Below are 15,020 nucleotides of genomic sequence, written 5' to 3' on the forward strand. Positions count from 1 at the left end.
TAACTTTTGATTAAATACCATAGGAAGTTTTGTGGTGAAAATAAAGAAGATATTTCTTTATATGATGCCTAGTCAATGTTGAACTGCATATGACTCCATAAATGACCCCTCCCCAGCCGCCCCTCACCCTCAAACTATAATTTAAATTGTAACTACGACTTATTCTTTGCGTGAATTTATTATTCTCACAAACTGAAGCACCACATCAAGATTTGAAAAAAGAGTTCTTAAGCGTTCATGAAAGTCTAGGAAGTTGGGCTTAGCAATCACGTGGGGGACATCACAATCACGAAAAAAAAGTTTTATATGGTTTGGTTTAGCTTACTTTTTGCGATCAAGAGGGAGCCATTATGTTCGAGATGCTTTGCGACAGTGTGGTCCTATGATTGTGAAAGGATCCTACTTTCGTGATGAAGACCCCAAGGAGTGTTTATTTTCTAGCTTCCTTTTTATCACTATCTTCACTCTAAAAATTGAAGTAAGGAGCTTAAGAGAGCTGGTTATTATGGATTTTCTTCGTATAAGTGTTCGGGTAAATTTGTTTTACCTTCCTTATGTATTTATCATAATTTTTATGCGTAATTTTCATCTTAATTACATCAAATTTGAACTTGATGCCCTAATTATTTTTGGATCTTTTGGTACTTTCTAGGATGTTTTGAGCCTCAAATTGATTCCCATATTCGCCTAACTTTTGAGTGTGAGTTTCTTATACTATGGATAAGGTAATTTTGAAAAAAATTAATTTTGCTGATGGACCCTTAGGAATAATTTCTGACCTAATTTTCATATTATCAATATATGTGTCATTATTCTCTTATTAAAATATAGATTACATATTTGATAGATTAAAAATGATCCAAGATTTTATGAAAAGGAAAACTTTCATATGATGGCTCGGGATTTGCGGTTCGACCTAGAAGTAGGTTATGACTTATTTTTCCTTAGATTAGCTCGAGTAGCTGATATATTATATAGATTTCATGATGGATTTTGGTATTGTTGGTTAGGAATATGTTTTAACTCAAATTTTAAATTATTAGCCTATTTTGGAAACTTTAGAAGTACTTAGTTTAGGTTGCTTGCTTGCTTAGTACTAGACTTAGATTAGGAATCCTTAGTTTAGGTTTGGAGTATTATTTCACGGTAGGATGGATTCTTATGGTTGGTTTACAATGATACACATATATGTTTTCTTATGTTATTAGGTTGTAGGGCTCGAGAATTTGTATTGACTTAGATCTCAATTTGTTTAGCTTGGTATAAAGGGAGACTATTCCTTATTTCGTTTATACCTACATATATATATATATATATATATATATATATATATATATATATATATATTTGTATTTTCAACTATATTCATATATTTATAAACATGGATCATGGTTCATTTCAAAGGAAAACACAAATTCTGGCTTCTGCTAAGATTGTGTCACCTTTAAATTCGGCCTGATGTACGTTTCAATCTATTTCCAATTTATTTTTTCTGCTGATGAGTCTGAGACGTGATTTTTAGAGGCTCGATATATAATTTAGATTTTACTTTTTTGCATTTATTGATAAGTCAAGTATGACTCTAAGCAGCCCGAGGTATAAATTTTGGATTTTAGTTTTCTACATTGACCACACTTTTTGTTGTATCACCCTACATTTATAATGAATCTTATGGTCATTTTTTTTGTTTCATACATTTTCGAGGTCTAGATCTTTTCTATAACTGCTTACATTATTTACGACTTTCTGAGATTGATAGTTTGATTTTCGAACGGTTCATTTGAAAATTTTAGTAATACTAAAAATATTGTAGAATATTTAATCTAAATTGTCATTAGGTAGAAATATAATTTATTACCCCTTTAAAATGTAATTGATATGCATTTAATTCTTTAGTTATGGTATATCTATATTACTTTATAATAGCAATTATAGTCTATTAATATTTTAAACGGACATAGTAAATTTAGATATATTAAATATTACTATTATATACTAGAGGTTTTATCAGAAATAATTTTCTATTAATTATGGTATATTCAAAATTATATATTTATCTTACCACAATCCTATACAATACACGAGTGAGAATTTAACATAGGGCAAGGGGTATTGCCACACCCCTCCATGTCAAATATATGAAGAAAGACACCAAAGTTAGCTGCTGTCATTATGTTGGAACTTTAGTGACTAATCATTGCCAATATAAGTTTTAAAAAATATATATTTCTCATATAAAATCTATTCTAAGATAGGATTTTAAGATTCTGTCTGTGTAATCTTTCTTAAAAAGTTTACTAAATGAATTTTCACCCATGCTTACCTGCATCACGAAGGAAATTTTATTATACTGCTACAAGTTATTCAAACTCAAGTTCTAGTTGAGCATTGTCTGAAGGCTTCTCGAAGAGGTTTTTGGCTTGGCATCTAGGTATGCTAGGCTTACTCTACCTTTAGATTGAGCTTATTTATAGTAACAGTGCACAATTATGCTAGTTTTGGACAATTACTTGTAATTTGCAAATCATTCGATATATATAATGTCTTATTTATCCCGTTATGACCCTGTTCAAGTAAATTTTGATGACTTATCTTTTAGAATAATATAGCATCTATTACTTTAGGACTTGAAATTAAGTTGCGAACCTTTGGATTCATCCTCTTTTTAATTAAGATATGCAAATGGTTAGTTAAATGTATTTTAGTTTTGATTTAGGTTCAGTATATATTTTATTTTTGTCATTAATTATGAAGTTTAGTACCACTTTGGCATTTTTATGGTATGGTTTGAATTTTAATTTTACAACTGGTATGGTTACTATGAGTTTCGATTCGAGCCCGACATCTTATTATGATGGTTTGGGAGTTCTGGTATGGATTATGATTTTTATGAGAAAGTTATTCCTCTAAGTTTTGGTTTGAGTCCAACATCTGATTACGAGTTCTATTGTATATTACACATGTGTACTCTCATTATTATCCACTATTTTTGGTTCGAATTCGATATGTGCCCTCTTATTATTATCCATCACTACTAGTTCAAGCCCAACATTTGGTTTCTCATTACTACCTATTGGTGTTGGTTCAAGCAAGGTCTATATATGGATGGCTACTATTATTTTGTGGGATGGTGTTCAGTTATTGGTTATTTATTTTTATTTTTATTGATTACTTTTTATGTGTTCCACTAGCTTATGGGCACGATTGGGTTAATTGTCTTCTTCAGTGTGCCTAGAGGGCTTATGGGGGCCCAGTTAGGTTATGTTTGATTTTCCTTTATGACTTCATTATTTATTTTCTGTATAGCTTTTACTTACTCCTTTATCGCAATTGCATAACTCGATAGTTGTTTTACCTTTCTATCCCTCTTTACTGTTGACTTAGATTACACCCTTGCTTTTTAGTTATACATTTTCTGTATTGAGCTCAGTCGGCCGATGATGCCTACTAAGTACCCGTTTCTTTGGTAATTGATGAGTGGTAAATTTATCACTCATTTACGTCCAAATGCATAAACACTACTATGATTTAACAGTATGAATGAGGCAACTTCGCCATTTGAATGTACTAATTCCCATATTTTTATAGGTATACAGGTGATGAAATAAAAAGAAGTGAAGTGAGCTAAAAAGGGATGAAAAAAAGGTAAAAAAGTGTAAAAGCTAGAAAAATAGGAGTAGGATCTGACCTCAATTACTGTGATCGCGGTCTGAGGTCCATAATCGTGGCCAGTCATGATTAATTAAAGCCAGTGATCGCAAAGGACTCACTGCAATTGCAATCAAGTTGGAGCAATCGTGACAACACAGGTTTATACAAAGGTGCAGATTTGTAATTTCATAGAACCGACCCCAAATCCCTTAGAGCAAAAACCCTTTCATTTTTGGGTATTGTCCCAACTAGAATTTAATTTTGAACAATTTGAAATCATACCAAATTGGGAAACTTAATGTGGCTAATTTCTCAAGTAGTTTTGGTTGTAATTGAAGTTAGATATTGTATTACTCTTAATTTCAATTTTCATGGAAGCATTGAATGATTCTTTTAGTATATTCATTTTCTTTAACTTTGTGAGTAGCTATATACTTATCTTGGAATTATGTTGAATAGGGTGCAAATATGTATGGGTTATGATTTATTAGTGTAGATTCTTTGTTATTGATGATGGGTTTCACTAATGCTTGATTGATTGAATTAGGATTTGTAGGAGAAAACCCTAAATTCTCAAAATCTCACATCATCCTTGAAAGAGGGATGTGGGTATACTTTTGGATCCTATATCATTTTTGAAAGAGGGATATGGGTAAAAGGCATTAGTGAACAATAGTTAGATATATCTTATTCCCTTTTTATCATCTTAAAAATAAGGGTGGATTGAGAATTCGCTAGGTCTTGGGCATTTTTCTTGAAATAGGGATGCCCAATTAAGCTATTGGATGGATTTTCTTGCCACATCCATGAGGTATCTGAAAAGGTCCATAGGTGATAATCTTGAGGTTTGGTTTGCAAACTAACATCAAGAACCCCTAACCTAGCCTACCTATGTGGTCATTAACTAGAATTTGTATTCGGTTGTCATGAACCCATGCATTATTTGCCCCTAGGAAGACATATCCCAAGACTTGTCTCATATTGAAATCTTAGCCACATTTGTTGCTTTAAATTGGTATTTTGATTATATTTTAGTAAAATAAGTTTCCAAACCAATCCCCCCTTTTAATTCATGCATTTTATTATATTTACTCTAAGAGTATATACTTAGATGCTCTCAACACCCATAGGATTTGGATACTAGTTTTGCTTCTCGAGAATTCGACCCCAACTCATATTGGGTTAATATACTTGATAATGATCGCCTTACCCATTTATTATGGAGTAAGTTGAGCGTGATTAAAATGGAGCCATTGCTTGGGAGTGAAACTTAGTTTTCGCTTGTGTGGCCCGCAGTGGTTGCTATTTATTTTGGTTGGAGCCAGAGAGATATTTCTCCAATTCTTCTACCGAGATTTGGATCAACTAAATAAATTCATGCTGGATATTGCGTCTGGGGGTTTACTTGTGAAGTTGTCTTATAATGTGGCTACAAAATTGCTTGAGAAAGTCACAAAGAAAAATTAGGGGTGGCATACTCGAGACACCGAGGTAGATGAAGGGACACCTACCACCTCCTATGTTGATAAAGAGCAAAGAAAGAGAGATGAAGAGAGAGAGAAAAACATGGAAGAAATGATGACACAAATTGAGCTCCTAACAAAGCATGTGATAGGTGTAATCACAAAAATGGTGAATGCCGTGGCGTTCAAGGGCTATGATAAAGATGAGGCCAAAAGGATTGGTGAAGAAATTCAGTAATTGGCTAACTATCCAGTGGGTTTTCGCCCGGCCTACCAAAGGCAAACTCGAAACCAAGGTTGGACCCATCATGAAAGAGAATAAGATTGGCATGATAGGGATACAGATTATGATTGGAGGGATAAAAAAAAGAGAATATGATCGATATGTTTCTCTCCATGACCGAGAAAAAGGAAAAAAGTCCAATTTTGTTGATCTTGAAAAATTCAAGACCGAGGATGTGTTAGCAAAAATCTTGATGAGAGTGGAGCGGACGAACAAGATGGTCTGAGAATTGAAAAGCGACTTTTCGCAAATCAACCAAATGGTTGTATCATACTCTGCCTCAATCAAATAATTGAAGACTCAAATTAGAAAAATCTCCACTCAACTTAATGTTAGACAAAAATAGGGCCTTCCTACTGACACCATTGTGAATCTGAATAATGATACTCAAGTATTTAAAATTGTTACTAGGAGTGGCAAACCCTCGGTGATAATGTGGTGGAAGTTGAAAAGGAGGACAATATTAAGAAAACAAATGTGAAAAAGAAGTATGTGGTTGATTCAAATGAAGAGGCTTCAAATTCACAAAAAGGATAAAAAAACCCAATGATAATGGAAAAAATAGTTGATGAAGAGAGATATTTCAAGGTAGTTGAGAATGATGAACCGCTAAGTGATCTGATGCTTACCATGAAGGTTCCTCCCCCATTCCTTCAATGGCTAAAAAAGAAGGAGTACAATGACAAATTCAATATATTCCTTGCGAAGCTTAGCAATCTATCAATTAATATCCCATTGCTAGAGGTCATTCAAGAGATCCCGGGATATGCTAAGCTTATGAACCAGTTGATGTCAAAAAAATGTCTTGTTTATGGTGAAACCATAGAAATTACCCATGGGTGTAGCGCTATTATGGCTAGCACTGTAACGAAAAATAAAGAGGATCCCGAGGCCTTTACAATCCCTTGCACCATAGGAACACACAAGTTTGAGAAAACCTTATGTGACCTTGGTGGAAACATCAATATTATGCCCTATACAATCTATTGGAGACTTGGGTTGGACACTCCTACTCCAATAACAATGAGGCTATTAATGGCGGACCGGTATATCAAGAGACCGATTGGAGTTTTTTTTTATGTTTTGGTGAAGGTGAATCGCTTCATTATTCTGGCGGATTTCATTATGATTGATTGTGAAATCGACCAAGAGATATCTATTATTCTTGGTCGGCCTTTCCTTACAACTGGAAGGGCAATTATTGATATGGAGTTAGGAGAAATAAAATTTTGGGTCCAAGATGATGAAGTGTCCTTTTAAGTATGTAAAACCAAGAACAACTCATGGAACTACAAGTGGTGTCCGTCATTGATATTGTGGACACGGAGGTGAATGATGGGCCCCTTAAGGATCCAACTTGAAAAAGATAAAGAATGTTGTGCCACGATGATAAATTAGGTGTTGGTAGGAGACAACCCACCAACGCCACGAAAGTGGCCCGTACCCTTTGATTTGGAGTTATTAGAGTAGATTTTATTTTTGTGATGATTAATCCATGAAATTATGGTACAATAAAGTGTTTTGAATAAGGTTGAATAAGGAAAAGTGTAAAAAGTTTGTGCAGTAGACTGAGTAGGGTAAAATAGAGGGCAAAAAATATCCTCAATTACCGCAATACGGTACTCGTGCTATCGCGATCGTGGAAGCCGCATGAACACGATCGAAAAACTTAGACCGTGATCGCGGTCAGGACTAGTTAAAAGACCAGTCAACTTTCCATTCTCCCTCACACTTCCTATTAAAATTTCTCTCAAATTGTACTCGATTGTGAGCTTGTGTTGGGCATCCAAATTTGTTTAAGCATCCACTTTGCATCTCTCATCTGGTATGTGCTTTAAATTCCCTGTTTAATTGCTCTTGTTTTGTCCTTAGAACTCATGCCTTAGGATTATTCAAAAAATTATGCTTGGAATGTTAAATTTTATGTTAATTATGCTTGTGTGGTGTAGTTAGTTGATTATTAGTGGTGTGCATATAGTTGGGGAAGTCTTGAGTACCCAAATTTGCTTAAATTTGATATAATTAGTTTTTCATACCAAGTTCTCGATTAAATGCCCAAATGAGTTCAATGTTAGTTTTTTCATGTTCTGAAGGCATAATTGAGTACCTAGGAACCATATTCTTTGCTCTTAATGTATGCGTTTTCTTTGGAACATAATTCGACATTGAAATTGGACAAATTGAGTTTTTGAAAATTTTGATCAAAATAGGATCTGTTACCATGATCGCGGTCACATGATCGTGATTGCATTACCATGACACATCTCAGTGGACCGTAATTGCAACATCTAAGGCTATTTTTTAGCCTAGACCAAAAATCTGCTAAGTCCATTTCTTGCCCAAAAATTTCTAAGGCACTACCCTATTAGATTAAATTGATAACATAACATAGTTTTTATTTGTAAATATTGATAATTAATGCTATTGTGTGATTCTCAAGTTTTCAAGGCTCAATATGGAAGAGTATGATCAAACCCGGTTCATGGCCCCAGAATGCCATAATTTTTACTATGTCGACCTCCCCAAAACTAAGTTGCTCCTCGAGAGAGGAATTTGCTTATGCAAAGTGTCGGAGAATCTCTCGATATTTCACGCCCGTTTGGATGCCACCGGGTGGAGTTGTTTTTCCCGAATCCTTGAATGGACAATGAGCATTAGGTTAGGTAATTTTACGCTAACCTTAGCATAGTATCTTTTTCCAAACCAATTGTGCGGATCTGGAGGAAGAATTTCCACTTCTGGGCCGAACAGATTAATGATTTATATGGGTTTCTGGATAAGGACATGAGCCAATTTGAGGAAAAAGATGTGTGAACTGGGGGAGTTGGATGGCATAAAATTTATGTCATGGTAAGGAGGTTCCTTGGACGGCCACCAAGAGGGGTATATCGATGAATGATTTCATAGCAGAGGTAAGGATATGGCTGAACATTATTTCTAACCAGGTTTCTCCATGCACACACATGATGTCTGTTCCAGATATGCGACCTGGATGGTTGCCGGTATACTAGACAATATTCTTTTGAATGTTGGTCCGCTTGTGTTTTTAGATATGAGGCACTTCAAGGGCCATGATTGTACACTTCTCTTATTCCCTTCTTTGATTACTGAGTTGTCCAGAAGAGTCGGGGTTGAGAACTACCCCGAAGACACTTGGGTGCTCCCAAACACCCCCATTTATCCTCTTAAGATTCGGGGTGAAAGGGCACCATGCAAGGGAAAGAAGAGAAAGATTGACTTAGTCAAGTCCACATGTGAGGACATAGACTCGTGCAGTCCATCCAAAGCAAAGACTTTTAAGAATATCTCATTGGAGATGAGGGTGATAAATGAGTTATAGCAGTATTGCGTCAGGGATCAGAAGAGTCTTTCACCACCCGTCATTCCTATGTGGCTAGGTTTAATTATGAAAGATACCTGGAGGATCAGAGAACGTAGGGATCTAATATTGTTAGGCTTGAAAGAGACTATTCATCCTTGGAAAATTCTCACAGGGATCTTAGAGATGGATATGAGAAGATGAAGAGGAGGGAGAAAACTAAAGACAAATTATTCAGCAAGATGTGGAGGGGGTGAAGGGCCTTTAGAAGGTCCTGAAACCCAAAGATAGGCTTCCCTCTTCAAGAGTTAATAGTGATGATAAGGCCCCAGCCGAGTGGTCCAATTTTAATGATGCTAAAGGTGATGCTGAGTCTGAGAGTGACAACAGCTCTTGATGTGGTTACAGGGAGCACCCTTTTACACTTTTTATGCTTTATTGATTATGCAGTGCGGTCACTGCAAGCTTTTTATTTGGGGGTGCCTATCTCCGTATTCATTTATTTGGCCTATATTATTGAGATATGTATGTATGTTTTGATGTTGATTTGTATGATTTTTATTTTATTTTGGGTTTTAATACTCTAGCACTTTTATAGTGCCCACATTTCATAGATTAGTTACTTATTTCATTTTTAGTTTTTTATTTTTATTTTGTTTATGATGATATCGGATGAGCCTTTCACTATTATAAATTGAGTGACGATATTCTTAAGGAAAAATTATCGTGATTGGGTTTTGATCCATGGATTCAGGGGAAGTCTGGGTACTTATAGTATTAGAGCTATAAATGCAAGGGAAATCTAAGTACCTATGGCATTTTGAATTTAGGATCGCCCTTATACTTATGGTGAATTCTGAGTAGCCATATGATTTGCCCTCATGAAAAATGAAATATGAGATGACGGCTTGGTTCGGCGCCATTAATATAAAATTGTGTGTGGTAGAAATATGAAGCAATCACATGTGAAGCAACCACCCACCTCCGTCCAAAAATTTTTTAAAAAAACCAAGGGCATGGACGTGAAAGATTTTGTAACAATACTTTACCACTTTTTGTGTCTCCAAAGTATTTTGCATGTCGAAATGGTAAATACTCCTTTTTTGTCTCTAGTAGAAAGTGCAATTGAGCCTCTTTGAAAGGTTTGCAGTCCATGTGTGGTAAGCACAATTGTCTAACTCTCATGCATGCTTGTACCTTCCAGAACTTGTCCCGTTTGTCTCACAAGGCTAATTGTGATTATGTTTGGTTTTTGAAATGACCTTAGGCCTTTTTTTTAACATAGGAACCCACTTAGCCTAAATAGCCTACCCGTACATAGAATAGTATCCTTAATTACCCATTTTGAGCCTTTTTTCGGCAACCACATTACAAACCTTGAATCATTCAAAGTTTTTCCCTCTTTTGAATCCCACCCTCCTTGAACTTGGAAAATGAAACTTGAGGCCAGATGCCTAAGTCGAGGGTGGTAAGTTTTGGGAGAGATAACCTTGGGCCATGATAATGTAAGTGGATGCATAGGATGCTAATCAAAGAAACAGAAGTGAAAAAGAAAGAAATCATAAAAAAAAAAAAGAAATAACATGGATTGCAAAAGAAATAGTCAAAAAGAAGATGTTTTCAAATAATTGGGTAAATCAAGGTAGCAAAAGTAGGCATGTGTGAATTTTGGAAACAAATAAAATGGTCCATGGTAAAAAATTGGGTTAAATAGTGTGATGTAGATGTTCAAGGAGGTTGTAGTCACTTTGTACCCACATGATATTATACTCTTTCCCAAAACCTATGTTACAATCTTGAAAAAGTACTTGAAGATCTCCAACCAAGTACATTTATTGTGGTGAAGATTGAAAATAAGGGCAAGCATATGGTATGGTACTTGTTAGCATTGCAGGAGTTGTTGTGAGAGAGAGTTTTTTGATCGCGTCCATCCGCACACGTAAGTATACGTGGTATATCAAGTAGTAAAGTGGCTTTAAGGAAGCCCAAGTATTGATCTCTCAGGGACTTGCGTTCGCCACCTATCCAATAATAGTTTAACCAATTAAGGAGAGGAGCAAATAGAGTTTTAAAGTTGTAAATTAAAACTAAACTAAACTAAGGCAAAAAAACTAATGAATTAGGAAAATCTATGGATAGTAGCCCAAGGTTAAGGCTTATGAACAATCATACTACGTTATTGAACTTCATTCGTTAAATTGTTTATCTTGGTTGTTGATTCGTAGGGTTAATTGCATGATTATTGTCTCCTAACCTCTAATCCTTTACCTAAGTTCAACCTTACAACTACATTGTTGAGCGGGGATGTAATAGTTCACTTAAGTTCTTTACAAATATCATCCTACATATGAATCAAGTAAGTCATCTAAGTATATCTCTGTCCTAGATACTAATTCAAGTTTTTTATTTTATAAAGAATCAAGAACCATACTTTGATTATTCCCATGTTCTATCGCCCTATTCCCTCTCCCGAGATCACAAGGTTGAAAATTGATGTATTCTAAGGGTAGCTAATCCTTAAAGTAGTTAAAACAAGAATAAACAAGCAACCAATAATGATAAGCAAATCAACAAACTTAATTCAAAATGAAAGTAGTCATGATCTTGGCCTTAACACCAGAAAATGAGTTTTAGCCTTTAATGGAAATATTCATCATCCAATCCCTTGGATTGATGATACAAAACCATAAATAAACTAAATTAAAGAATAATAAAAACTAAAAAGAAGTTGTGGTAACCTCTAATGTTCCAATATATCCAAAAGTATGTAAAAAAACATGATATAGCATGTATTTATAGTATAGGAGCAAGACCAATCCTTTTTGGAGTTGAAAACCTTCAGTTATTGAGCTTGGGAGTGAGTGGGGCGCCTCCCTAGTTAGAGACCCGCTCCAGGTAGGGTGCCACCTCCAAATCGCCCTAAGCTACTGGAAATTGTTCTTCAGAATTTTTCTCAGGCAAAGGGGGAACCAAAATGAGCCCGCGTAGCGATCTAATCGCCTTTAGGACCACCATGCTCAATATGGTTGCAATTTTGGTCCTCTTATGAATCCATAGGTGTCTTGAAAAATTCAAATGGCTACTCCTACAAGTGACACGTGCCCTAGATATTCCAGGGGTCCAAAAGTGCGTCAATCTGGATATTGTGCCTTCGTTGAGCCATTCCAAGCCTTTTTGAGTTGTTACCACTTGATTTGAAGATTTTATATCCTTAATATATCATAATAATCCATTATAAAATAATCATATAGCATTAAACACAACAATTTAGAGCTCAACACAATACAACATGCAACATGACAAAATAGAAACAAGAGCTAAGCATAGACAAATTTCAGTTTGATCTTTAACTCAAGTTTCAACTCTTCCCTTGACTCATATGCACTATGTACACTTCATAACACTTAGTTACACATATAATAACATATTTAAAACCATAAAGAACACATATAACATAATAGAATCCAATAAGAGAGGCTAGACAAGCAACTAGCTCACGTTAGAAAGACTAGTTTTCTCTATTGAACTCCAATTGATTCTTTTAAGTACAAACTTGCTTGGAATTCACCTTGAACCATATAAAAATATGTTTTAACACATTTATATCACTATTAACCATTATATATTAGAATCATCCTCAAAACAAGACTAAAATGGCTAGAATAATGATGCTAGAATGCATAAATACACCTAACATCACCACCCCACACTTAAAGCCTTGTTTGTTCTCGAATAACTCTTAACTATAATCCTCATCATCTAAGAAGACTGTACACTTATACTAAATACAAAACACTCAAGCTAGTACTATCATGACTACATGGAATGCAAGTTATTACGCTAAGCATGTTATTTACACAATTGAAAGCTCATGAACACTACTCTAAAATATCCTAGCCTCAAGAATTGAATCACCTAATGGCAAACTCATGCTTATCATTCAATCAAGGACATCATACAAATCACCCACATTCATCAAATATGTGCCCCTCACAATAAGAGAGTTACCCATAATTACTCACAATTAAGCAATTTAGAACATGATGGGTACAAGAATCAAATTACGCTCACTCTTTCAAAGAATTCACAAGTTACACACAATGAACCATAGGCTTGCCCTTATTATAGTGCTCTACTAATAGTCGATTGTAAAGCTTAGGATCAATTAGGACTTTTTCGGATTTAATGTAGGCTAAGGGATGGGAAGGAACTATTTTGGCCAAGAATAGTGACTAACCTCTCTAAACGCTTTAATACACTACATTATAAAATTAGAACCAATCTCCAATAACCCATTTACACCAATTTTTGTCTACCCATATCTTTTATTTTTGCCCCATCTCTTTAAGCATTTTCACAAACACTTGGTGGGTGTATTGCTTATTCTTTCAAGATTTAATTTTTCTCTTTTTTCACAATCATGGAAATAATTTTATCATAAATTATATCACAACCATCCACCACACATCAATTATTAACACCAATAACCATTACCTTTGGGCATCAATTTCACCTTTTTCTTCTTTAATTTCTCAACTTCTTTTTCAATTATTTCTTTTCTTTTTTATTTTATTAAAGCACTTACAAGCTTTTTGGATCAAATTATGGTCTATCAAAGAAGGGAAATAGGCTACATATGAAGCTACCAAAGAAAAGGCTAAAGGCTCAAGGGGGGTTAACTAGGATAATTCATAATGGGTAGGACAAATAGAAGGTATAGAACAAGGCTATCAAAGAAATGCCTAAATCATCTCCTAAACCCACATTCTTTATTTCGCTTCACACACACACCGAGCAAGTTCTAGATATCACATGCAACAAGGAATATACAAAATCTCACACGCACATGGCACATGTTCAACTCAATAAGATCATCATAGACTCCCAACCAAACAATAACATGAATTCAAATTTAAGCCAACAAGTACAAGAGTCATAAACATGAGCCTAAGAGTCTCAAAAATAGTAATTCACTCAATTTTTATGCTTTTACAAATAAACCCACTTGTATCATGTAGTAAAAAATAACACCAACAAGAATATTTCACTTATTTCTAATCTAAATTTTTTTAAATTGAGCTAAAATTTGGAAATTCCCCCACCCCATACTTAAAAATCTACTTTGTCCCCAAAGAGAATTTAAAAGTAAAAAGATAGAAATACTCCCTGAGGCCTCTAGGCCTAGCTAGTAGCATCTTCATATAAAGGAGAACTATGGGACCCTACACTTAGTCTTTACCTTGCTTTAAGCTCAAGTTTATGGTACTCAGACTTGCCATTAACCTGTGACTCAACCAAAAATATAAACTACATGAAATAAAAACTAAAAACTGAAAAGAAAACATACCTAATTAACTTGGGTTGCCTCCCAAGAAGCGCCTAATTGAGTATCGTGGCACGACCCAATCAACTTTTTTCTCTACCTTGAGGATATGAATTTCACCCCCAACTTTGTATCCATCTTCTTGCCTCGATCATAGGGAGCTGGTACAAAAATTAAGGAACCGAGTAATGAATGATGCATGAAAGTAAACCACTCAGCCTTGAAGTGAGGTGTTTTTTTTTGTTGCTTATCATGTGTAAAATAAAAAATATAGGATTCTTGTTCCTCATCTTCACACTCTTTCACTATTTTAAATGATTCCACAGACAAAATATCATCTAAACATATTGTAGAAAAATGCTTCGAGTGAGGCCCAACCAATCTTACTTTAAAATTTACACTTCTACTACACACTCACTTTTATTCACCTTCTTAATTTCAGTCTCAAGAAAAAAATGACAATCGAGTGACTGCGATTCTTATGTTTTCTCCATACTTTGGCTAATATCCTCCTCATGTATTTCTTTTCTTAGCCATTGTAGACATGGTGGCAGTGGTATCTCCTTAACAATTTCAATAATTTTAGTTTTCAAGTACTCAAACTTCCTCGAATTATTATCTACTTCGTCTATAACCGATTGGAAGGTCAACTCTGCATCTACCTCCTTAGTTGTTTGTTGAGCATTGTCCAAAAAAATGACTGAATCAGGATTAAAAGCACACATATCTGCAGAATAACCACTTTAACCACAAACCATACACCATGTTGCAGTCTGCTCCATAGATAAAATAGTATTCGCATCATATTTTGAAGGTCCCATCCACGTACTTCTATATAAATCTAGATAATAATCCACAAGGTGGTGTCCTTCATAAAACAACAAGAATCGTCATCATTCGAAAACCATCTATCCAGACTGACATATCAAGAAGTGTGATAAAAAGAAAAATAAAAAAAATAAAAAAAAACTAAACAAAAAC

The 15,020-nt window shown here is 34.8% G+C and overlaps 1 protein-coding gene across 1 annotated transcript; it reads left to right on the forward strand.

Annotated features, from left to right (window-relative positions):
• Positions 1–5,949: 5,949 nt before the first annotated feature.
• LOC107849135 lies at positions 5,950–6,657 on the forward strand. Its single transcript, XM_016693783.2, has one exon. The coding sequence runs from the start codon at positions 5,950–5,952 to the stop codon at positions 6,655–6,657; it is 708 nt and encodes a 235-aa protein (XP_016549269.2).
• Positions 6,658–15,020: the final 8,363 nt, after the last annotated feature.

This window comes from Capsicum annuum, chromosome 12, assembly GCF_002878395.1.
Source record: "Capsicum annuum cultivar UCD-10X-F1 chromosome 12, UCD10Xv1.1, whole genome shotgun sequence".
Classification (NCBI taxonomy): Eukaryota; Viridiplantae; Streptophyta; class Magnoliopsida; order Solanales; family Solanaceae; genus Capsicum; species Capsicum annuum.

What these genes read in the sequence shown, in the direction of transcription:
- LOC107849135 (XM_016693783.2), top strand. Translation starts at nt 5,950, where the DNA reads ATGGAAAAAATAGTTGATGAAGAGAGATATTTCAAGGTAGTTGAGAAT.